The sequence below is a fragment of the Tiliqua scincoides genome, chromosome 1 (genome assembly GCF_035046505.1).
Source record: "Tiliqua scincoides isolate rTilSci1 chromosome 1, rTilSci1.hap2, whole genome shotgun sequence".
Taxonomy (NCBI): Eukaryota; Metazoa; Chordata; class Lepidosauria; order Squamata; family Scincidae; genus Tiliqua; species Tiliqua scincoides.
Genome location: NC_089821.1, coordinates 107,782,181 through 107,808,916, shown reverse-complemented (window position 1 = coordinate 107,808,916; position 26,736 = coordinate 107,782,181). Strand labels below are relative to the sequence as shown.

The 26,736-nt window shown below is 43.8% G+C and overlaps 1 protein-coding gene across 1 annotated transcript in view; it reads left to right on the top strand.

Moving 5' to 3' along the window:
* The window catches only part of CHN1 (chimerin 1), a 118,100-nt gene that overhangs the window by 5,775 nt on the left and 85,589 nt on the right, over positions 1–26,736 (top strand). Inside the window, exon 3 of the mRNA XM_066612265.1 lies at positions 23,590–23,628. Coding sequence (XP_066468362.1) covers positions 23,590–23,628 — 39 coding nt within the window. The remainder of the gene's footprint in view (positions 1–23,589; positions 23,629–26,736) is intronic.

Sequence of the window (26,736 nt, the reverse complement as noted above, 5' to 3'; positions counted from 1 at the left end):
TTAGCCAGCAAACATTCAGCATCCTATATGGGACTGCATTTGTAAATGAAGTAGGCCTTTACTGGCCCATAGTTACCTGGCAGTAGCCAGCAAGCATTCAGCATCCTTTATGGGACTGCGTTTATAAGTAGGCCTTTACTGGTCCATAGTTGCCTGGCAGTAGCTAGTGAGCATTTAGCATCCTATATGGGACTATGTTTGTAAGTGAAGAAGGCTCTCATTGGTCCATAATTGTCTGGCAGTAGCTGGTGACTACATTTGTAAATGAAGAAGGCTTTTATGGGTCCATAATTGCCTGGCAGTGGCCAGCAAGCATTCAGCACCCTATATGGGATTACACTTGTAAGTGAAGTAGGCCTTTACTGACCCATAGTTGCTTGGCATTAGCTAGCGAGCATTCAGCACTCTTAATGGGGCTACATTTGCAAGTGGAAATGGTATGCCTGGCAGTAGCTGGTGGGCATTCAGCACCATAGGCTAGGTTTGTGAGTGAAGGAGGCCTTTATTGGCCCATGGTTGCCTGGCAGTGGCTGGCAAGCATTCAACACCCTATCTGGGGCTACATGCACACGTGAATTCAGCCTTTATTGGCCAATATTTGGCTAGCAGTAGCTGGCAGGCACTCAGCACCCTGTAAATATTTGCAGGTAAAATAGGCCATCCTTGGCCCGTGTTTGCCTGTCAGCAGCTGGTGAGCTTTCAGCACTCTGTTGGCCTACATTTGTAAGTGAAGTCAGCCCTGTAGTAGCCAATGGTTGCCTGGTAGTAGCTGGTAGGCATTCAGCACTCTATATGGGCCTGGGTTTGCAAGTGAAAGTGACCCATGTTTGCACGGCATGGACTGGCAAGCATTCAGTACCCTACATGGGGCTACATTTGCAAGTGAAGACAGCCTTCATTGGCCCTCATTTGCCTGGCATTAACCAGCACACATTTAGTACCCTACATGGGGACACATTTATAAGTGAAGAAGGCATATTTTGGCCCATGTATGCATGGAGTAGGTCCTTTAATGGCCAACGATTGCCTGGCAGTAGCTGGAGGGCACTGAGTGCACTATATGGGCCTATGTTTGTAAGTGAATAAGTCATTTATTGGCCCTTGATTGCCTGGTAGGAACTGGCAAGCATTCAACCCCATATATGGGGCTACGTTTGCAAGTGGTCAGCTTTATTGGCCCATGGTTGCTTTGCAGTAGCCTGCAAGCATTAGTACTCTTTATGGGGCTACATTGCAAATGAAGTAGGCCTTTATTGGCCAGTGTTTGTCCAGCGGTAGTTTGCAGGCATTCAGCACCCTATATGGGGCTACATTTGCAAGCGAAGATGGCCTTTATTGGTCCATATTTGCCTGGCAATAGCTGCCCCCAGAGACATATAAACTGCATTTTTTCAGGATTGGGGCAACTTCAGTTGCAGCTGCATTGGGTTGTTGGTGGAGGAGATTCACAGAATTGGACAGTGGTGGTCAGCTGCCTACAAATACTACATTGGTAAGTATTAGTTTGGGTGCCTGTTGTGGGTGTCCCAATGGGGGGGGTGTCAGCTCTGGCCTTGCCTCCTTGGTTTGGGTGCCCATTGTGGGTGACCCAGTTGGGGTGCGGGCTCCGGCCTTGTCCCCATGGTTTAGTGCCCATTGTGGGTGTCCCAATTTGGGGATGTTGGCTCCGGCCTTGCCCCCTTGGCTTGGGTGCCCAGAGAAGGGTGTCCCAGTTCGGGCCCATGGCTGCGGCCTGGTCCCAGGTGTTTAGACCTGGTTGGTCCTTGTTCTGTTAGCCTGATATTGTAGGCAATTGTGCAGGGGCTGTTTGGGCCACTAGCCCTAATTCCTTTTGTTGGCTTATGCTTGTTTAGGTGGGGTTTCTGAATCCCCTTTTTGTTTTTCAGGTCGCTGCTGGTCGTTCCTCAGAAGAGAGCAGCGGCCTTGAACTTCAGCACCCAGCTCAGTTTTGAAGACATGGCAAGGGTGTGGTGGGCTATCAAGAGGGTTATTCTCTGGGGCCAGCTGCTCCCATTGCTGAGACAATCATTGGACATCAAGCCGCCTTCTCAGGTAACTGTAGTGCATCTGGGTGAGAATGACTTGTGCCAGAGGACATCATTGTCCTTGAGGCAGCAAGTCCATAGGGATCTCACCCTGATTCAGAACTGGTTGCCAGGGATAGTAATTGCCTGATTGGACATGCTGCCCTGGAAGGTTTGGTGGAGCTGTCAGCCCCCCTTGAGGCTGACATCTCCCGGAGGAAGATTGATGCATATCTGAGGTGGGTTGTGTCTCAGTTTGGTGGGACTTTAATTCTCACCCAGCATTATGTTCTCCTCACTGTCGCTGTTCAGAGGTGTTGGAGTATTTTTGATCATGGCTGGGGCTGATATATTTTTCTTTTGACCTGCAGCAGGGTCTGCTGAACCTTTTCGGCTTTTGTGGGGCGGTGGGGGTTAAGTGCTAGGCTAACCCGCCCCGCCCCCCAGTGTGGCAGGTGGCGTGCTGGCTGGGTAGCCTGGAATGGGGGTGGTGTACATGCTGAGATAAGCAAGGTCAGGGGGTGATCCAGGACTGCCTGACAACACTTTTCCGGGTTGGTGAGGCTCGCTGGCGAGCCCCCTGGCTGGTTAAGCAAGGGCCAGCTCACAACTTAGCCTGTGCAGGTCAGTGCTGGCTAGCTGCCTCGACCCCTTGGAGTTGGCTGGGATAGGCTAACCCTGTCTCAGATGGGGTGACTGGAGTCAGGATGTCACGTCCATGGGGTCTCAGGGGACATGAACGGCTAGTGCCATTTCCCCCCAAGCTCTTAGTGGCCAGCACGCTTTGGGATTTTTACTAGCTCAATTTTTCCCTGATGCAGGTTATTTTTATTAATTCAATAAATTACAATCATCCCAAGCCTCTGTCTCGTGTCCTTCTTGGGGAGTGCCTGGGTAAAATGCTGCTTATTTTTCATAGATTTTTGTTTTGTTTTTCTAGCAAAGGAAATCCTGTCATTCTGAATTGCAAGAGCAAGTGTAAATGAATAGCTAGAACTGTGTTATGGCATAACCATATAAATGATTGGCTGTAAAGGCGTGCTGCCGTATCCATGGTGGTTCTGTTCTGGAACACACACACACACACACACACACACACACACACACACACACACCCCATGGTTTCATGAAACCACGGATATGGGCAAATACCTGCCCCCACCCTCCAGAGCCAAGGGGGAGCTCTACTCTCCTCACCTCTGGAGGGTCCTCTGAGCCCAGCAGAGGTCACAGACGTCTGTCTGTAGTCTCTGCCAGGCTCAGACTGAGCCCTAGAGCTGAAAAAATGCAACGGAAGTGAAGTTTTAAAGCATGTAATGTGTAGTTTGCCTCTAGATAACACAATATATAATGTTATCTAGAGGCAAACTACATTCAACCATCTTCACCTGTGCTTTTTATAATATAATTACAGACATGTCCCTGTATCCATGGGGGTTCTTTTCTGGACCTCCCCCCCCCCCATACTAGAAACCATGGACTCCTGTTTTCCCCATGTGATTTCAATTTATTGGGGTGAAATTCTTGCTTAGATTAGGTCGTTACAAGCTTAAGAGCTCATAGCAACCTTCAGACTGCTTCCTAGTAACTTGGTCACTTATAAATAATAATATCAAGGTTAATGGGAAGTGGCGCTTAACCACTTTCTGTTAACCTCCATCTAGTTTTTTTTTAAAGGGCCAGGCTGCCAGGAGGTAGCCTTTACCTCTAAGGAATTTCAGCTGCAGAAAATTCTTCAACTAGGTAATGAGCTCCTAGTGATCTGCTTTGAAGGGACCTTTTGGCTGGGGAAAGTTGATAAGCTAATGGGCTCGTGAGGGTCTGTGTGTATGTGTGGAGCACCCGCTCCCTTCCCGTAAGCCCATTAGCAACCTAAAGAACTTTCTCCACTCGAAGTTCCTTAAAGGTGAAGGCTGCCTCCAGGCATTCCGCCCCCCCCCCCAAAAAAAAAACTAGGAGTTTAACAGGAAACGGTTCAGGGCCACTTCCAGTTAACCTCAATCTTGTTATTTACCAGTGAAGGTCACTATGAGCTCCTAATCTTGTAGCAACCTAGTTTAAGCAAGAATTTCACCCCGGTAAGTGAAACTGGGATATGGGTTCTGCGGTTAGGCTGTAGGTGTGTATGTGGGGGGGGGGGGCTATCATCTTTGAATGCTCCCACATAGAATGCTAGCATAGACCTAGCTGTTCACTTTTTTACATGGGGAAGCAAAGTAGTATTTGCAAGCACGTTCTTACACCTACTATCTGAAACTATCCAGTCCATCCTACAACATAATTCTGCTGCATTTGTAATCCAGGCCATAGTTGGCTTGATATTAAAAATGACATTAACACATTTATAAATATTTTTTAAAAATATTAAAACGATTCTCCCTTTGAGAACAGTAAAATCTTTTTGGTAGTTTGCTGATGTTTTATTGCCTTCAGCAGATTCTGAGAATGGGTACTATTAAGCAACAAAAGTGGAAACTTTTGTGAATATAGAAGCAGCATGATGGAGTCATCGTTTCCCATAGCTTGCGTATCACACTATCCATTGCAAGCAGATTTTGCAGGTTTTTGTTGCACCTCTAAAACCTGAGGAATTTGTTTTACTATTGAGGATAATGGAATAAAATAAATGAATGAGCAGTGATGCCTCTCTCTTTCATATCAGCTGGCAAATTGGTTTCCACGATTAAATAATTTGGGGACCAGAAGGCTGAATAGATCCTTTTGTTCTCTGGAACCTTTACACACCTAAAAGGAGCCTTTGGGAGACCTGTAAGCGCATGTGTGGAGGCTTGGGGAGCCCAAGAGTGCCAGAAACCAGCAAAGAGCCGGAACTAGAGGGAAATGAGGAAGAAGAACAACAAACAGAGGAGGTGGGAGGGACAGGTGAGCAAACCGGGTAGGTAGCAGATAGCTTTCACTTATGGTGTGCTCATGCAGTCCCTGAAAGGCTCTTAGGGAGCCCCAGGGCTCCTAAGAGCACACTTTGAGAAATGCTGGTCTAATGTATCTGTAGCAAATGCCTATTTAAGCACTTTCTTTTTAAGTTATTGTGATCACAATCCAGCCAAGATACTCAGTAAGGCTGCAATCCTAACCTCACTTTCCTTGGAGTAAGTCCCATTGAACACAATAGGATTTATTTCTGAGTAGACCTGGTTAGGATTGTGCCCTAAATCAAATTACTTCTTGTGAAAAATTCCCTTCATAAATTTATTAGGTTATCTTGAGATGATACAGTGGACATGGCATGAAACTCTGGTTGGCTTAATAGCAGTTTTTGGTCCAGCCCCCAACTGGAGAAGCTAGATGACACCTTTGGATGTCTTGGAAGGAAATTCTTCCCTCCAAGGCTTGACCTCCTGGGGACCTCTACCCTGCCATAGCTCCTCCTCTCCTTGTTCAGATATCTAACAGGCAGCCATGTCTTCCCCCTTGCTTGTGGTGAGAAAGCAGCTTTAGCCTGATTTTTTTTTTTTTTTTGCATGATATGCTTAGGATCTGGGTGAGAAGAGAAGGAGGGAAAAGCTAACAGTGCTTTGATCCCCTTCCCACTGGTCTTGCCAATTTATATTACCTAGGAGTGCCTACTCAGTTCCCACTGTGGGGCTTACTCTCAGGAAAGTGTGCATAGGACCACAGCCCAAATCATGAAGTCACAGGGCGTGAACAAGAGTGAGATAATGAGGGAGGATGAAATTGAAACACCATGAGCCCACTGTATCCACAGATTTGAGACATGTGGATTTCACTATCTGTGGACCCGGACTTCTGTGGCCAACCCAACATGGATTCTCCAGAGGTGACCAGAGCTGTGCTCCAGTCACCTCCAGAGGGTGTCATGATACATTATTGGTTTCACATTACAATATTTTCAATGGTGTCTCTTGATCAAATTACCTTTGTAAAGTGAGGGTCCACGGTATTTTTGTCTGCTTGCTTGAGTGTGGGTGTGAATGGATGAGGCATCTGCTTAGGGGCATGATCCTATGCCTACTTACTTGGAAGCTCCAAGGAATGACTGGGTCAGCTTTGTACATGCTGGCCCAGAAAACAAACAGTAGGTGAATCTTCCTGTCACTGGCAAGGGAAGGACTGAGGGCAAACATTCAGGGGGAAGTTCCTACCCCTTTTTGACTGGCAGGTGCTGCTGGGGTGTTTGTAGATGCAGGTAGTCTGCTGAAGGAGGATTGGCAACACTGGAGGAAGGGCTAGCACAACTTTTGTCTAGTGCAAAAGTAAGTGCACCTGGATTGCAGTGGTCGATTATACACATCAGTTGAAACTCTTGGCTGTAATTTCCCATAGAATAGCTGCATATTTGGTTTGGGCCTTAGGCACTGTGACTTTGGTTCTTGCAGCCTCCTTCAATTTTAAATTCCTGTGCCTGCTTCTCAGTCTACTGTGCCTCCTTTAAGAATCAAGAATTAGGAGACATGATTACCAAAACAGAGCCGACTCCTGCTGTGGTCAGTGTGCTAGAGCTATACTTGAGTAACTCCTTAGTTTGTGATTTTTTTTCAAAGGAAGAACCTTCATTTACTTCTGTTTCAGCATGTGTCTGTTAACCAGAGTTCTTTTGCCCAAGCTTCAGTTCTAAGAATTACAAGAGTTTTCTTCCTTTACCATTTTAAGACTGAAACTGCAAATTGGGTTTAAAACCATGCCCTGTCTCAGAAACAAATTTTTATTCTTCTATCTTAAATTGTGTTTACGTCTTAGTCAAAGGAAGAGTTCTGTGTTAAGTCATTGTTTCTTGAAGTAGGGGAGGGACTTTTGGAGTAGAGACTTTTGGAGTAGAGAAATCTGCATGAAAAGCAGATTATTGCCTCTCCATTGAACATCACCCCTTCTAAAGCTGCTATTCCTAGGAAAAGCAGATATTTGGCTTTTGCTTTTTCATGTGGGTTTTTGAGTAATGTAGATAGTCCCTGAATCAAGCAGGTGCACGTTCAGATGTATCTGGTAAGACTGTCTTGGCCATGCTGGCATTGGTTACCAAAACAACAACATTGTATACGAGGGAGGGGATTGGCTTCGAAACTAAAGATATGGTGAAATACTGTATATGGTTGGGTAACTTTTGGCCCTTAGATTTGACAAGAACTAAGGGCCTAATTGTATCCAACTTTCCAGCACTGATGTGGCTATACCAATAGGATGCATGCTCCATCCTGTGGAGATAAGGATGGGGTGGATCAGACCTGGGAGGTGGGATTGGCGGTGGCAGATGCAGAATTTGGATGCACTTCCCAGGCCTGATCCACCTTCTCAGATCAATGCAAACTTATGCAAGCAATTGAGCTGCCGCAGGTTGAAGTTGACCATAGTGGTTGCTGGGACATCCCAGGGCAAGGGGACAAATGTCCCCTTACCCTAGGAAGACCTCCAGCAGCCACAACTCCCCTGTGGCATACATCGGAAGCGTTGGCATTCCTGGGGGTCCCTGCGTCTGGGGCAACCCCCATTTCCACCCCCACACCCCATTTTTGCCCCTACCTTCTCCGCCTCCCCCGCACCTGAGCTGGAAGTAATTGCAGTGAGATCATCACCACAATTACTTCCGCGCAGCTACCTCCTCTGTTCCCCCTTTGAAAACAAGGGGAAACAGAGGAGGCAGCCGAGACCCTGACGGAGCCTTCCGTGCCGCTTTTAAGCGGTGCGGAGTTCTCTATTGGAGCAGTTTGGGGTGACTGGAAACCCCAGACTACTGCAATGGAGACCCGCACACCGCTTACAAGCGGCGCAGAAGGCTCCGTGGGGGCCTGGGAAGTGGCATGCGTCTCCTCTGAAATCGGAGATACCCTCAAAGGCGGAGGAGGGGCGCCCACAAGCACTCCTGGGAGGCAGCGAGAAGCTGCCTCTCAGGCAGCACCTCAGTGCCAGATTGGGCTGCCCCCCCTCCTCCTCTTCATAGGAGGATAGGAGATGGGCAACCTAGAGTGTTAGCACAAGGGGAGATGCGACTCCCATCACGCTGACACTCTAGGGAGCCTATCTCATATCTTCCGGAGGAGGGGGGAGGGCACCCTAGAGAATCGTTTTCTCTAGCGTACCCTCCTCCCTCCTCAGGAGGATACAAGATGGACGCCCTAGAGCATCAGCACGATGGGAGTCACATCTTCCGACTTGCTGCCTCTCTAGGGCGCCCATCTCCTATCCTCCTATAAAGGAGGAGGGGAGGGGGCGGTTAAGTTGGCACTGAGGCGCTGATGGAGAGGCAGCTTCTTGCTGCCTCTCCACAGCGCTCCTGGGTGCTCCTCCTCCGGTGGGGGGGGCAAGGCTTGGGGATGCACCCCTGGAGGACTGCAACCTGGGGCTTTTGCCCTGTTTGCCCCCTCTAGGTACGCCAGTGAGTGGAAGCCACACCATTTCTTTGCCACTGCATTTCTTTGCGGGGAGTTAGGTAAGATTAGCCTGTAAATCAGCTTGCAAATCTCCCCAGTTTAAAGATGTGTGGAGGAAAGGGTTGCATGCTTTCTCTTAAGTAGCTGTCCAGTTCCCCCTACTGGCCATCACTTGTTATTGCATTTGATTTCATCAAGTTATCTCAGCAACCTACTGTACTTCCTCTTTTTGTGTAGTTCCTTTTTCTTTCAGGTTTTAAATAAATTGGTTGCATTTTGATTCTTTGACTGCCCAGTCCATGTTCACTGGTAATTCAGTGAGTTGTCACATCTGTTCTTTCTTGGGCACTGCTGCAATTTTGGTGTTAAACCACTGAGTTCTGTCTTCTCCTGGGCGGGTAGTTTTCTCCAAGATTGCCACCCTCCTGGTTTCCTTAGGCTGGGATGCTGCAATGGCTATACCAATTCCTCCATTCAGCCACTGACCCAGTAAGTTGGAGAAGTGGATAGCAGGAAATGGTGCACTGAACTCTTATCTGTCACTGCTCTTGGTTATCTTCTGTCTTCCGTAACATTTCCTCTTACCATTTCAACACAGCAAAGGGTGACTAAAGAAGGAGACCCAGAAAGTTGCATCCCAGGTACTTACTTTCAGTGAAAGGAGAGTGTATGTCCTCTAACATGGTTGCTGTTAATGTGAAACTACCATCAGTTAAGGTTTTTTTTGGGGGGGGAGGGAATCTGTATGGGTGTTTGAAGATTGACACACTAGTATGCATGTCTCCGATAAGCATTGGATGAATATTTGGTACTTAGTACTTATAAGTTGTAAGTACTCAAGGAACATTACATTCTCAAGGAATCTTGCCTTTCTTATATACATATTCAAGATATTAAAATGACAATATTGCCTTTTATTTTTGATGACATTTTTATATTATATTTTTATATCATCTATCAATAGATGAGCCAATAAAGAATAGTTGGCAACCTTCAGTCTCGAAAGACTATGGTATCGCGCTCTGAAAGGTGGTTCTGGCACAGCGTCTAGTGCGGCTGAAAAGGCCGATTCGGGAGTGACAATCCCTTCCACACTGGGAGCAAGTGCAGTCTGTCCCTGGTCTATCTCCCTGGCTATGGGCCTTCCTTCTTTGCCTCTTAGCCTCAGACTGTTGGCCAAGTGTCTCTTCAAACTGGGAAAGGCCATGTTGCACAGCCTGCCTTCAAGCGGGCCGCTCAGAGGCCAGGGTTTCCCACTTGTTGAGGTCCACTTCTAAGGCCTTCAGATCCCTCTTGCAGATGTCCTTGTATCGCAGCTGTGGTCTACCTGTAGGGCGCTTTCTTTGCACGAGTTCTCCATAGAGGAGATCCTTTGGGATCCGGCCATCATCCATTCTCACGACATGACCGAGCCAACGCAGGCATCTCTGCCTCAGTAGTGCATACATGCCAGGGACTCCAGCACGCTCCAGGACTGTGTTGTTTGGAACCCTGTCCTGCCAGGCGATGCCGAGAATACGCCTGGCAATAAAGAATAGCACCAGCATAACCATATGAGACTGTTTTGAAGACACACTAAAGCTATAAATAAACTTGCCTACTTTTTAAATCTACAAATTGGATTCATGAAGAAAGTCATCATCAGTAATAATACACAGTAATAAAGGAAGTACTTTAAGAACGTTTTCTCTGATATAATTCTCTTAAAAAGAAATGCATTAAAACTTTCTTCAGGAACCTGAAAAACATAAATGTAAACCTCCTTTCAGGAAGTGTGTAAATATTTTTAAAAATAGTCTTGGTAGACCTCTGATAAAAGTAACATAATTCCAAATTCATTGGATAATTTTTCCTGGTTTTTGAAATGTGTATAGTTTTGCAGCTGCTCTACCTTGTGGTTGACAATTGTGTGATGGCTAGCTTAAATGAAGAAAGGCAGCATTGAATATGTTGGGGAGACAAAGCATCCCTGTCCTCCCCATGCATTCATCTCCTTTTTATTGTGCCACTTTTGGCTTGTAAAGTTCCCAATATAACGGAAAATGCTGGGATTTTTTTTTTAAATGGTGTGTTGTGTGACTGAACTGAAGTTGCTCTTCATTCTGGAGTGTGTATGTTGCTGAACACAAGAAGTATGTGAAGCATCCTTAAGAGGCACTGTTGTAAGGTCCAGGTTCCCTAACTGCATTTATCTTTAGGACACCTGGACCTTTCAACAGTGTCTCTTAAGTATGTTTCACATACTTCTTGAGTTCAGCAACATACATGAAGAAGGGACTCGATACTTGGGAAGCAATAAGCTCCCAGATGCATGAAGGGCTTCACACAATGGCATTTACCTTTAAGTATATGGAGCCTTCCTTACATCATAACAGAGAAAGGGAATGAAGCTTCTATGGTTTTCTCAGGGGGCTTATTGCTTCCCAAGTATTGAATCCCTTCTTCAATTCAAATCTCCATTATTTTAAAAACCTTGTTTTTTAAAAAATTTAGCATTACCGACACAGCAGACCATATCCTCTGTTGAGCACATAGGGCCTATTTTGCCCTTGGGAGCTACCAGGTGCCCCCAAGCATTAGGAAACCAGGGTCTGTGTGTATTTGAAAAAACGAGAGAATAATCAAGCTTTCGAGCTGTGTTTAAATACAGGGATGCCGCAGGCAAGCAAGCTTATGTGAGCTGAGCCATAAATCCAGAAAGGTATTCTGTGATAGGTTTTATAAAGCTTTTAATGGGAATTCTTGACAAAATGCCATTAGGATTTCATCACACCAGAAGGCTTCAACATGCTTGTTGCTCTAAATGAGCTTTCCTTTCCATTTGGCCTTTAGAATCTTACACATGTTAAGACTACATTGTATAATCACATTCTGCAGAACTGGCTTGCATGTTGTTTTAACATATCCGCTGGGAGGGGGGGGGTGAAGATATTGAAACAATTGCAGCCTATACCTTTTTACCCCGAGGCTAAGAAAGTAGGAACTAGTGTGCACTCAGCCTTGTCCAGACTAATGAGCACACATTCTGGGGGCCTCCTCTTAAGGCTTAGCTTCCAGTGTTGCATTGTAGTTAGCTAGGCACTTAGGTACTCTTTTCTTTTAATAACATTGCTTGTTATAAAAAGGCAACACAATTGGTTCTGAAATAATAGGCAAAAGGACGATTTTCAGAAAGAAACAAAGTCAAACAAATTTGCAATGGAAGATGAAACTTCTGCTTTAATGTATAAATATTACAGTACTGAACAGCATGTTTGTCTCCTATCCTCATTGATCCCCTATCCTCATTGTGGACTCTGAGTAGTATAGAAGCAGTATATAAATATTCTTGATACTGTGTACCAGATGCAGTCTCGGCAAAATTAACTTCTGTACTAGGGGCTTTTGAGTCCTTTCTACTCAAAAGTACTATAAGCCCATTTTAGCTTTTGTGTAATTTTAAGCAGGCCATCTTCAAGTGCAATACTGTGATATTCTGTCCATACATCATGGTACTTCCATGTATAGCCACTGTGCATGAACAGAATACCACAGTATTGTACTTGAAGATGACTGCTTGAAATTATACAAAGTCTAAAGTGAGGTTTCTTTAGAAATGTTTCATTTCTTTCATAGAAATGACTCAAAAGCCCCTAAAACAGCTAATAGTGTGGGATACTGCTCTTCCTACCACCCCATAAAGCTATACATACTTTTTATCTCAGAAGAGCTGCACCTTCCCATTCTTTCCCCTTTAAAAATAAAGGTTTAAAGAAAAGGTTTGCAAAGTGGGCAGGGCACTGCTGTAAAGATTTGTGAGAAGAGGGAGAAGACTTGTTCATAAAAAAAAAAGTACAGTTCAGGGGCCTTGGTATCTGCAGTGATCCATTCTCTGACCCCCCCCCCCCAGGATACTGGAAACCACGAATAAGCAAATCCCAGCTTTGCTGGCCCACCTAATGCCTTTTAAAGACATAGAAAGATCTCTTCCGGTTTTCCTATGAAAAATCAGAAGTTGCTTTTTTGCATATAGGAGGCATTCTGAAGTCCGCAGTGGGCAGGCGTAAATAGCCTCTGTGGGCTTCAGAAAGTCCTCTAGAGCACAGCTTTGGTCACCTTCAGTCGGTTCGGGTTGGGCCAAGTGTGGCTCAACGTGGGTCCAGGGGTTCCACATTGAACCAGATCCAAGGATGGAAAATCCGCTGATAAGTAGGCTGAATTTATATCTAAATGGCAGGTCTTGCACTGCACCTGTACAATGATATAGTGTAACTTCCAAATAATGAAGCAAGGGTCAGATATGGCAGGGTGGGGAAAGATCTATCACATATCTACTTAGAAGCAACACCTAATGTGTGGATTAGTCACTTGTGACACTGCATTCTCTCTTCCCCCCTCCCCACATAGGCACAGGACCCATGCATGAGCTGTGTCTGGAAGGAGTCACAGTTTTCTCAGACAAAATATTTTACTTCTGAGCACAAGGAAAATGTGAAATTTTCATAAAAGAGGTGCAGCTTTGAAAAGAGATGGATGGATTGTGTACAGCAAATGAGAAAATGTCTTGGTTGTGTTGTGGGAAAAGGGTCCATTTATTAATTACAGATGAGCCATTTTGTGACACCCTGACGTGATGGGCCACGTATGCGGTACTGCTGCCGGTCCCTGCACCTCCCCCCAAAGCACTGAAGCTGAGGAGCACCCTGCTTACCTCTGGAGGCTTTTCTAAGCCTCACAGAGGTAGTACATGACTGCGCTTTGCATCTTTGAGGCTCAGAATGCCCTAATTGCACAAGAGGCACAACTTCCAGTTTCCCTACGTGACTGTGCACTGCCTCTGCGAGTCTCAGAAAAACTCCCCTCGTCTTTGGTGGCTATGTATAGCGTCAAGCCTTGCTTGACGGTGGGGTACTGGTTTACATCCCTGTCGCTAAGCAACGCATGACTATACGTTTGTAATCCCCTCTTCTTCCTTAAGGCTTATAAAATGTTATCCTTATAATAATTCTGGAGGTAGGTTAGTTGGAGAGTGACTTACTCAAAGCCATTCAGTTATCTTTGTGGGGAGCTGAGTTCAAGTCCAACATTTTACCCATTATATCTTATTTGCTGTTTGGAGCTTACGCACTCTTAGAGTAATGAGAAAGTGGAAAGTGTGGCAATGCAACGACAGCAAATATGAGACAATATGTATGCATCATCATTTACTCAGGTGGGGAGAAGTGGGAGAATGTAGATCCTTATAGGCCAATGCCCTCCCTTTTTGTGAGATTACTTGTAATAAGCTGAGGGCAAGCACACCCATTGGAGCTGTTGTCTTTCCTTTAACATCTTTAATCTTGGGAAGACACAAAGACTACTTTTCTTGACATAAAATGAAGAACGTAGGATAACTTGAACATGTCTGCTGAGACCTAAATTCTGCAGTCATCCCTGTAGAGACAATTTCCACAAGAGGGCGCTTTTCATCTTCCAAGTTTCAGATTCTTCATGAAAAATGCCACATTCAGAGCAGCTTAATTCTTCTGATGTGAATAACATCACAAAATTGGAAAAAGAATGTTGTGACTTGTGGAAGGCTCAGGCTGCTTAAAATGAGACTAACAAAATTATGATAACAGGGTTTAGGGAACAAGACTAAAAGTAAGAAGAATAAATATTTTTGTCAGCTGTCTTATAGAAGAGTAAATCAAATAATGATACAGCAAAAATATCTGTTACAGAGGAATTTTTAACTGTAGATTGTTATGTACAACATGTGTTAAAATATATAAATATTTGAATTCAAGTTTTCAATTCAAAAATTCAATTCAAATACCAGGGGACCAGAATATACGGAGTATAATTTAAGAGAAACTCCTTAGATTTAGCTGTCCATTTATACTGAAGTACCAGAGGCATATCGAGTCTTAAAGGATGAATTTGAATATTTTTCTAAATATTTAGAGCATGAGTGGATATTTCCAAACTGATCAGGCAGTTCAAATTAGTATTGAGGGGGGAAAACAATGATAGGATTGAAAAGTGATGTAGTTGGGTCAAATCCAAAACACTTAAATGTTTGAATATTTAGCTCTTTATTCAGTCCATTGCAGGTGCAGTTCAAAGTTATAGACAAATCCAGTCATAAGGTGCAATTTTCCCTGTCTCAAGCCAGTTTTCCCTGTCTCCTGAAGCATGTGAATATGGTTCAATGAGCTATGCAGGTCCAACCTTGTTATACACTGATTTTTTATACACAGATTTGACTCAACACGAATGGCCCCTACAAATGAGAAGGAATGTGCTGATCCCTGGAGAAGGGGAAAAAATGCACCCCTTTAAAAAACTGCTTTTTATTGTTGCAGAGAGACAGTCCTGCAAGTGATTATAGGTATAACCTAATTATCCACAGATTTTTCTGTCTCAGAGCTGATGAGGAGGGCCCTTTAAAATAAAGGAAAACAGTCACTTAATAATGCCAGAGAGGGCAGCTGACTGACAATCCATCAATCATTCTCTCTGCAGGCTTCATTCCTCCCTTCCCCCTGAGCACATTTTCCCCCCTTGCTGGGGCTCCTGGTGAAGGGAGGGATTGCTGCCTCGTAGTGAAGCCTAAGCTCCTGGAGAGACACTGATTGCATCTGTGTGCAATACAAAGGTCAGCAAGGCTGTTTTTAAATCACAAGAACAAAGAGACTTTGTTTTTTAAATTGATTTGCTATAGTGCCATACTTTTTTGCCATGCGTGCTTGGAAGGAAGGAACCCCCAAGAATGAGACTCAACCTGTATTTAGATCACTGATTGAAGCCACATGAAGGGAGTGTATCAGTCCTATCCTGTAGGAACTACTCTGTCCAATTCAAGATGCTGGTTGGTACCTTTAAAGCACTATATGATTTGGATCATCAGTACCTTAAGGACCATCTTCTGCCATATAAATCTACCATCTGTTGAATTCAGAGGAGGCTCATCTTTGTGTGCCATCACTGAATGAGGCTTGAGTGTCATGCCCTCATCAGCAGTCTAACAGCAGCATTTTGAACCAGTTGCAGTTTCCAATTACTCTTTAAAGGCAACTGCATGTGGACCAAGTGGCAACAGTCCAGTTCATATCATCCAGAGATATAATCAAACTATGGTTAACTATGGCAAAATCTGCTTCTTGAGGAAGGGCTGCTGTATCAGCTGAAGTTGGTCAAAAGTATTCTCTGATTGAATAGCTGCCACATTCTGCTCTACAAGCAAGGCCATATCCAGGAGCGCTTCCAAGCTTTCAGAGGAAGTACTACTCATCAAGAACAGATTGAACTTTCAATCCAAGTTTAGTTTTCTCTTATTGATTATCAGCACCACCTTTAGACACCGGTATGGAACATCCACCAACTCCCTGGGAACAGGTGATAGAATAAAATATTGCTGGGTGTCTATCCATTCACATGTGACACCTCAGCTTAAAACTCCTGTCAACTCCCCCCAACCCACCCACCAGTTTAATGTAAATGTAAAGCTGCATAGAGAACAAAAGAAAACTCTGTAGAACCCTGAAGGCCATGGGCCCAAGCAGTAATCTCCTAGCTACACCTTCCACACCCTTGCCTCCAGGTGAGGGACCTATACAGTGCCTCCCAGCCCCAACCATAAAAGAAGATCCAGAAGGATATTACGATTGATGGTACTGAATGCCACTAAGAGGTTCGGCAGAACCAACAGGGATGTATCCCCCCATCTAGTTCCTGGCATAGGTTGGCAGAGTGACTGTGTGCATTTCTAATTTCTTCCACCCACTCAGCTATCTGGGAACTTCAGTCACCCAAGACTGGCATCTCTAGCACTGCCTCATGTAGAACCAGTCTGTGATTTAGAAGATCAGTAGATTTCCTTCCGTCTTGCCTGGATTTAATTACTGTTTGTTTGCCTGCATCTAACTCATTTCTGTTTTCAGATCACTCACTGCATCCCCAAATGAAGCTGAAACAGCAAGGTAGAATTGAATGTTGCCCCCATATTGATGACACTCAACAGAATTACAATTCGTGGAGGATTCCCCCCCCCCCCATAGTTTCCTACAGATATGAAAAACATAGGAAATAAAATTGAATCTTAGTCCAGAGGGCTAAGCACAAGTCTTCCAGCATCACCTTCTGGAATCTACCCTTCAGGAAAGAATAAAGGCAGCTAAGGACTAATCTCCTAAGTATCACTCCAGGCAGATGTCTATGGCAAATGAGTGATAGGGTCAAATGGGACTGGAAGCCATTAAGAAGGGTCCAGCTGAACCAACAGAGACCAAGCTAATCAGACCAGAGTTTGTAGTATTCAGTTAATTGTGTGATCAGTTCCAATATGATTATTTATATTATTGATTTATTTTCCTATGTAAACTACTCCTATTAAAAAGTGCTACAAGTGTCCCCCCATGCCTGCGGATCTCGTATCCGTGGATTCACTTATCCACAGATTGGGTCCACAGGGGTACCCACATGCGCCCCCCCCCATGGGCAAGGGGAGCTCTGCTCATGTCGGTTTTTCGTGAAACCGAAAGTAAGGTTGTTGTTTTTTTAACTTTATGGCTCAGTTTGAATCTGGCAGAAGCTGTGGATGGACATGTGTGCCCTCTGCTGGGCTCAGAGGACCCTCTGGAGGCAAGGGGAGCAGAGCTCGCCTTCGGAGGGTGGGTGTGTTCCCTGGTCTCTGCAGGAGGTCCTGGAATGGAACCCCTGCAGATATGGGGCACACCTGTATATAAATATTCTTAATAGTGTGTACATGGGACTAATGCAGTTGGGGTACATAAGAACAGCCCCACTGGATCAGGCCATAGGCCCATCTAGTCCAGCTTCCTGTATCTCACAGCGGCCCACCAAATGCCCCAGGGAGCACACCAGATAACAAGAGATCTCATCCTGGTGCCCTCCCTTGCATCTGGCATTCTGATATAACCCATTTCTAAAATCAGGAGGTTGCGCATGCACATCATGGCTTGTACCCCATAATGGATTTTTCCTCCAGAAACTTGTCCAATCCCCTTTTAAAGGCGTCTAGGCTAGACGCCAGCACCACATCCTGTGGCAAGGAGTTCCACAGACCGACCACACGCTAGGTAAAGAAATATTTTCTTTTGTCTGTCCTAACCCGCCCAACACTCAATTTTAGTGGATGTCCCCTGGTTCTGGTATTATGTGAGAGTGTAAAGAGCATCTCCTTATCCACTCTGTCCATCCCCTGCATAATTTTGTATGTCTCAATCATGTCCCCCCTCAGGCATCTCTTTTCTAGGCTGAAGAGGCCCAAATGCCGTAGCCTTTCCTCATAAGGAAGGTGCCCCAGCCCCGTAATCATCTTAGTCGCTCTCTTTTGCACCTTTTCCATTTCCACTATGTCTTTTTTGAGATGCGGCGACCAGAACTGGACACAATACTCCAGGTGTGGCCTTACCATAGATTAGTACAACGGCATTATAATACTAGCCGTTTTGTTCTCAATACCCTTCCTAATGATCCCAAGCATAGAATTGGCCTTCTTCACTGCCGCCGTGCATTGGGTCGACACTTTCATCGACCTGTCCACCACCACCCCAAGATCTCTCTCCTGATCTGTCACAGACAGCTCAGAACCCATCAGCCTATATCTAAAGTTTTGATTTTTTGCCCCAATGTGCACGACTTTACACTTACTGACATTGAAGTGCATCTGCCATTTTGCTGCCCATTCTGCCAGTCTGGAGAGATCCTTCTGAAGCTCCTCACAATCACTTCTGGTCTTCACCACTCGGAAACGTTTGGTGTCGTCTGCAAACTTAGCCACTTCACTGCTCACCCCTGTCTCCAGGTCATTTATGAAGAGGTTGAAAAGCACCGGTCCCAGGACAGATCCTTGGGGCACACCGCTTTTCACCTCTCTCCATTGTGAAAATTGCCCATTGACACCCACTCTCTGTTTCCTGGCCTCCAACCAGTTCTCAATCCATGAGAGGACCTGTCCTCTAATTCCCTGACTGTGGAGTTTTTTCAGTAGCCTTTGGTGAGGGACCGTGTCAAACGCCTTCTGAAAGTCCAGATATATAATGTCCACGGGTTCTCCCACATCCACATGTTGACCTTTTCGAAGAATTCTATAAGGTTCGTGAGGCAAGACTTACCCTTACAGAAGCCATGCTGATTCTCCCTCAGCAAGACCTGTTCATCTATGTGTTTTGAGATCCTATCTTTGATGAGGCATTCCACCATCTTACCCGGTATGGATGTTAGGCTGACCGGCCTATAGTTTCCCGGGTCCCCCCTCTTTCCCTTTTTAAAAATAGGCGTGACATTTGCTATCCTCCAATATTCTGGCACCGTGGCCGTTTTGAGGGACAAGTTGCATACCTTAGTCAAGAGATCTGCAACTTCATTCTTCAATTCCTTAATAACTCTTGGGTGGATGCCATCAGGGCCCGGTGACTTATTGATCTTTAATTTATCAATGAGGTCTGAAACATCTTCTCTTTTAACCTCTATCTGATTTAACTCCTCAGTCAGGAGGGGCCATTCGGGCAGCTGTATCTGCCCAAGGTCTTCTGCCGTGAAGACAGATGCAAAGAACTCATTTAATTTCTCTGCCATCTCTAAGTCTCCTTTTATCTCCCCTTTCCCTCCCTCACCATCCAGAGGGCCAACCGCTTCTCTGGCGGGTTTCCTGCTTCTAACATATTTGAAGAAGCTTTTATTATTCCCCTTAATGTTGCTGGCCATGCGTTCCTCATAGTCTCGCTTGGCCTCCCGTATCACCTTCTTACATTTCTTTTGCCACAGTTTATGTTCCTTTTTATTCTCCTCATTAGGGAAAGACTTCCATTTACGGAAGGAAGCTTCCTTGCCCTTCACAGCCTCTCTAACTTGGCTGGTTAGCCATGCGGGCACCCTCCTGGATTTAGTGGAACCCACTAAAGGGGTACTTCTAGAAGGGGTACTTCTACAACTTGTTTGGAGGTTACAGAAAACATTTAGAAAGTGATGGAGGCAGATATTTTAACATTATATTTTGTATATGAGTTGTAAAAAGTTGCTAGAGAATTTTTTTTTTTTTTTGCATTAGCCCTCAGGTTCCTCTTTGAATGGTACACAAGTTAATTCTTGTTAATACACAAGTTGTTGTGGATCGTATGATGTTTACCTTGCTGTTATGAATGAAGCCCCAAAATTTGGCAATCTAAACATATACAGGCATGCATTACTTAATGACCTTCTGCCTAACAACAGACCACATATACAAGGGTGATCAAAGCACAACTAAGTGGCTCTTAATAAGGCAGTTTGGTCTCCCATAGCCTGCAGCAGAGTGTCTGTTTTCACAACAAAGAAGAGGCTCTTAATGCAAAGAAGAGGCAGTCCTCTCCCGTAGCCTGTGCAGTGAGTGTCTGCTTACACAACAAAGACACTAGACTGGGTTGAATGTTCTCTTAACAACCTAATCGTATAACAATGGGGATCAGAGAATGTATCCCCCATTGTTAAGTGATGCACAACTTCTTGGATGTAGGTATTTTTGTTTCCGTTCTTAAATGATTTAAATTTTATTTTCATTGTTAGGTGCTTCATAGGCCTGTTCTCTTTGTTAAAAGGTGTGTTAAAGACGTATAAAGAATTCTTTATACCTGTACCTTGGTAACTTTTATGACAAATGCCTGAAAAACATAAAATTACAAAGGGGATAGACTTTTACGTAATTAAAAAATGTCTGACTAATGGGTATAAAACTTGTATGGCTTCTGAACAATGAAGTTCAGTAATTTTGGCATGCTCTCAGAGTGAGTATAGTTAATATTCTGCATCCATTGTGTTCTGTGGATGTCTATAGCAAAGTCTTCCAGCAGAAAACTCCTTGCAAACGGTTTTTAAAAAAATTATTCCCATCGCAATAATAATACAGATTATTGTATATGCCTTTAGGGCCCTCAGTTATGGCTTCCTTGGGACTGTAATATTTAATTTCTTTGCTGCCATGTATTAAAACCCATTGTTAACAATGTATGAATATTTTTAGTGCTTAACGCATTAGAAAATTGTAAGTGAAAGGAGATTAGTTTTTATATTAACAAAACCATAGAATGGTGTTTGAGATAAAAAGGAAAAGCCAAGTAATTCAGATAAGGGACAAAGGTTTATGTTCACCTTAGAGAACATTCAAACATGTCTTTGTTTTAAAATTAGACAACAGATATCTCTACAGATCTGTGTAAATCCATGTCAGTTGTGCAAATTAATTTTTTCTTTGCTTTTATGTTGTGCAAAGACAGAACTAGGCCAGAAAGTTTCCAAAGTTGCTTTATTGTACATGTTCTGTGAGATTGCAGAAACCGTCACTGACCTTTTAGTTTTCCTTATCAGATGATAAATTGGAGATCACCAACATAACTTTAAACCTTTTGTTTCCATTAATGTCTGCAATATGGCCAACAAACATTCATGATATAATTATACCCTGTACTAAAGATTTTGTTAAGATATCTTCTAACAGCCCTTTCCTATGCATCTCTACTCAGTAGTAAGTTATAGTCACTGGGGCTTACTCCCAGGAAAATGTGGATAGGATCGCAGCCCCGATGTGTTACTTTTGTGTATCAAGGTGTTGTTATTCACTCTAAGCAAACAGTCTGATTAGTGAAAGTGATCGCAAAGTCTCTTGGGTGATGGGACATCTACAATGTGTAGTCCCTGTTTGTGCCTGTAAAAACAGAATCTTGGTTTTTGGACTTCTGTTGTCTCTCTGGGATAATTCATGAAATTCCTATAATAAATTAAATCTCGCCTCTGGTCATGGTAGATAAATACGTCCAGCTTGATTAATGTTTTCAGGTCTCATTGACTGTGCAAGCTCATGATCTGTTTCTAAGGTTAGTGGATAGTCCTTGCCTCCCTTGCCATTTTCACCGCCACTCTGGAAAGTAAAGTGCTGGTGCATCAGTACAGTGATGGTTGCCTGATTGTAGAGATGCACCAGATCCTAACATCTGAGGGCCAAACGTAGATGAACTGTTAAATGCTACTTCATCAGCCTTGATTTGGTTTGGGATTCTGGCAGAGATATGGGGGTGTCTAACTCTTTACTGCTTCACTGATTGTAGCAAGTTGCCCTTTCAGTTTAAATAGGCATTTTACAGGGACAGTTTATAGTGGGAAAAGACTCCTTTACCTCTGGCCCCAGTTCTCAACCAATTTGTTCTCTCTCTAATTGTGAGTTAACGCCTCTAACTGGACCATGATGCAGTTACCATCACATAAAGTGAATAAGAGGACAGGGGACCTTTTCTTCAATCTAGAAAAGAGGCACCTGAGGGGAGACATGATTGCGACACACAAAATTATGCAGGGGATGGACAGAGTGGATAGAGAGATGCTCTTTTCCCTCTCACATAACACCAAAGCCAGGGGAGATCCACTAAAATTGAGTGTTGGGAGACTTAAGACAGACAAAAGAAAATATTTCTTTACTCAGCATGTAGTTAGTCTGTGGAACTCCTTGCCATAGGATATGGTGATGACATCTCGTCTAGATGCCTTTAAGAGGGGATTGGACAAATTTCTGGAGGAAAAGTCCATCACGGGTCACATGCAATGATCGGTATGGGTAACCTCCTGATTTTAGAGGTGGACTACCTCAGGATGCTAGATGCAGTAGACGGCATCAGGATGCAGGTTGTATCTTGCGTGCCCCTTGGGGCATTTAGTGGGCCATTGTGAGATACAAGAAGCTGAACTAGATGGGCCTATGGCCTGATCCAGCTGGGCTCTTCTTATTAACCCAGTCCTCCTGGCTGCTGTTGCTATGCATCAGAGCATGAGTTCAGCCTCTTAATTTTAAATAAGAGGTGGAAGGTCTGTTATTATAACAAAGGGAAAAAAACATAGACAAATATGATCAAACTCTTCTCCTTAGTTGTCATTGATAGAGGATTTTTATCAGATAATTTTTGTGTTTCTTTTCCCTAATGTGGATGGTGTAAAGATTCTGCAAACAGCAGTAAAGCATGTAGACACTTGCATAGCATAAATCATTCTTTCCAGCATCTGAATTATAATACTAGCTTATATGTAAACTTTTCTCACTTCTTGGTTGGGGTTTAATCAAGATGTTTTGACTTTGGCAAAAATGAGAGTTTTTTGGGGGGGAGGGGTGTAGTCATGCTTCTCCTTGTAACAAAGATATACCTGTAGTATTGCCATTCCAGGCAAAAGATATTTCCAGTCTTGCTGTGTATTTATACAGTTGGTTCCTTATTGGAATAATTTACTTTTGAATTGAATTTCCATTCATATATTGCTGGTCAAGTAGGAACGTTCAAGCTGTGCTAAAGTAATCTTCTCTAGAAGTTTTGAATATCATGAAGTTTACATGCTTGAACATCATGGTTTACATGAATATGTGAGCCAGCTTCGCATCGTTGATGATTCTTTGATGATTCATCAAGCATTGGTGATTCTTAGTAGTGCAAAGTTTCCCCTGAAAATTACTGCATTTGAATTGACCTCAGATGATGATGGAAACTGTTTAGTGTGTTGGGTATGAGATGTCTCAATCTGTACATACTAGTTGCTGCTTAATACTGCAGTCAACAAATGGTGAACCATTCATGCATGCACAGACTCTAAAATGGAGCAAAGATATGTATCTGATTTTGCTGGCCGAAGTCATTTTTATCTTGGGGCCTGAGAGGAATCAGTCCTAAAGAAATAGGAGGACAGCTGGAGAAGCACAGAAGGCTTGGAGAAGGCTACCAAGAAAGCTTGAGCGCACATGCACAATTCATTTCTGCAAAACAAATGCTATTCTTCGTTCTTACTAGATACTATCTACCTATTTAAAGTGACTTAAGGTATACATGCACACATTCAAATTAAAATAATGACAAGAAAGTCTCAAGGTACGTTGTAAAAATCACACAAAATCCTGTCCGTGTAAAAGTGAGGGTTGGTGAGTTGCTTTAACCAATCAGTTGACTTTGGGAATGACCTTGACGATGAGTTCATGGAATCACCTGTGACTGCAAGTATCTGCAAACTACATCTCTTCAGAGCACTGTGGAGCTACATGGCATGTTTGTGGGATGGCAAACAGTCATATAATTATCATGAACTATTTGATGATGTGTCTTTAAAAAATGAATTGGGTGCATGAAATGAATTTCAGTTGTTGAATTTTACTAATGCCATAGTCAGGTTTTTTCCTACTCATTAGCTGCTTTTCTGTTGTGGTATGTTTATGAGTATCATTGTTCTTTCAGATACAGATGAATACAGGCCGCCAGTATGGAAATCTTATTGTGAGTATCTTATCAAATTTTATTACTGTGCCATGTCCTCTCCCCCCTTCCCTGCTCCTGTTGGATTCTTAGTGTATTTAAATCCATAAATATGTTCTACTTCAGTGGTTCCCAAGCTCCTTAGTACCAGGCCCCTCTTCTTAAAATGACACTCTATTGGGACCCACCCAGGTTTACCGATCTTTAAAAAGGAGATCTAGAAAGAAATAATATTTTATTAATTTATAAGTAATAATAACCAGGAAAAGGCCCTCAAAGATTTGTCTCCCTATATACTTGTATGCTCAGCTCCTTGCAGGGCAGTTAGCAGCTATCTTGAAAACTGCAGGAGCTGACTTCTTTGCAGGGTAATTAGCAGCTACAGTATTTGATTTTTAAATAGGGCTTGAGGCAGTTTTATGATCTTTCCATCACCTATTGGCGACCCACCAAAAATCAGGTGATGATTCACCAGGGGGTCTTGACCCACAGTTTGGGAACCACAGTATTTAAATATTTGAAGTCCAAGTGTGGACTTCATGCTTGCTAGATATTCCGAAATTTAATACATCCATAGGATCTAGTGATGTTAAAAGAGATTTCAGCCACCCAACTTCTTCCTTTAAAACCAGAGAAATATTTTCAATGTAATGGTCCAAAATAATCTTCAAGTCTTATTTATTTTATATGAAAATGCATACCTCACTTTCCTTTCCTTATGAAGCCTAAAAGCAAAGTGCACAAAAAACATAATTGTGGTTGTTGGAGGACGTGATATTGCCCTTGTCAGGGGAGGCACCATAAAGAGTCCTTTGAAGAGTGTCCACATACATCTCTTGACCAGAATCAGAACTTTGGGGAAAACTGCATGCCTTTTATCCTGGTCACTCCTCACTTCAAATCAGTACATTATCTTAAATGCATGTTTGAGCGTAAGTAGAACTTGATGGAAGCCTTCACAAAGTCAGTCTGAGGAGATACTGAACCCTTGGGATCCAAGCTTGTGAGAATAGTACAGTTGATTTCATGTGTAGCCAAATTGTGGCTAGAAACTGGTATAGGTTTAAAGTCTGCATATCGTTTTATAAGCAGAAGCTGGAAGACTGAAAGGTAGCATCATGCTTCATAACATTTCAAAAGTGCTAGACATAGATCAGAGGATGTTTGTGATATATAAGAATTGGGAGGTTCATGTGGTGACTTATCTTTCTTGTGTGTTTACTGTAGAGCTTGGGAGTCTGAATCATAGTGTAGGCTTCTTATAATATTAATTTAATTGACTAAAGGCACACCCTGTGCTAAGTGGCCTGCACTGTATCCAGCGCAGGTTGTGTGCAGGCTGGAGGTCAGGTAAGGGGATATTTTTCTTCTTACCCAGCCTGCCCAGTTAAGCCCCAGCCTGCCCTATGTGGCTACTCAGATATGCACAAGCTATTCAGCTGGCACAAATCCAAGAAGCCTATGTAAAGCTGCCCAGCTTGGGAGTGGATGTTAGGTGTGTGTTGCCGCCACCAATCCCCTCCCGGGCCCGATCTAACTCCCGAAATGCCCTCTCCCACCCCTGGAACACCCTCTCCCACCCCCTGCCCTGCATGGTGCAAATGAATCCCAGCTAGCCAGCTCAGGGGCCAGATCTGATCCTTGTAAGCCAGCGTGGGCCTCCACACACTGGCCAGCTGACTCCTGAGTTGGTGCAAACATGCCTTATTTGCGTGTTTGTGGCACTTAGGAGCCGGTGCAGAAGGCCTGCACCAGCTCAGCCTGAGGTTTTGATCAGGCTGTGAGCATTACTATGAGTTGTTTGTCACTGTTGTGAATTCATGCTGTGTTTATCTGGAGTAATTTTAAACTTGTTACTGTATCAACCTTATTTCATTTCCTTCTGCAAATTCATTCTGCTGCTTTATATGCACGTGTGCTCACCAACACCTCTGCCTTCTAAAAATTTTGCTTGATGCATTTGATGAAGTGGACTGTAGTCCATAAAAGCTTATGCTGAAATAAATTTTGTTAGTCTTTAATGTACTGCCAGACTTGGTTGTTTTGTAGAGTAGTTGGACCATGGGTCTTATCTGCCATTATCAGTATTTCATTATATTATTCCACAGTGATTTGAGTCTGTTTTCTTTTAAACAATGTAACACCCAACTTTCATTTTTGCCTATGTTTTCTATTGTACTATTGTACTATCGCACAATTGCCATTGGCAGAACCTTTGTCTGCTTCAGAGCTTCCTAAGTGTCCCACTGTGCAGCTTTTGAGTCATAACTTATTATATCAGTCACATGTCATTTGCCAAGCCAGTCACTTAATATAAAACCATTAACGCACAAAGTGACTTGAAGCAGGCTTTTGTCTGCAAGCTGATGATTAAAGGATAAAATTGGTGCTCATTGTGTCACTTATATTAAACATCATTAATCACAACAGCCATACATTCAGTATTTCTCTTTGAGAAATGCATGTATGTTGCCTCCAGTTGCAATAAGAGTAATAAATTGCTGGGAAAAATTTTTTTGCAAAGAAAGTAAGCTTTTACTTTTTGTTTGTTCTTAGTGTACATGCCACACACAGTCCATAACATCAGTGGTATTTAGCCTCTATAAAAAGTGGGTTCTTTTGGACAACCAAAAGATGCAATTCTGTTTAATGTTTCCTATGTGTGACATACAGTTCTCTTAAAAAGACACAGCAGTGGTTCTCAAAGTGGTGCGTCATGACCCACTATTGGAACCTAAAACAGTCACCTTCCCCTTAAGGGAAGTGATCCATACATTAATGAGTGCCCTGGCATGAGTGCTGCATGAGTGCCCATGCAGCACAGCGGGTATTTAAACATACGGGGGGACGACGACTGTGCAGCCTCCCGGAGCATCCTGGAGCCTCTCAGCCCCCTCCCCTCCAATCTGCAGTTGGAGCCCACTTCTGGTTTCAGAAGTTCCGTGCCTCGGAGCTCCAACTGCAGATCAGAGCTCATTGCACCAAAGGGAAGGTTCACGGAAGGGGCTGTGAGCCTCCAGGACCCTCCGGGAGTCTGCACAGTTCCCCCAGATATGTGTAAATGTACCTGGAGGCCTGTAGTACTGCAATCGCTGTGGCGGCGTCGGAACTTCCCCCCATCCCAGTCCC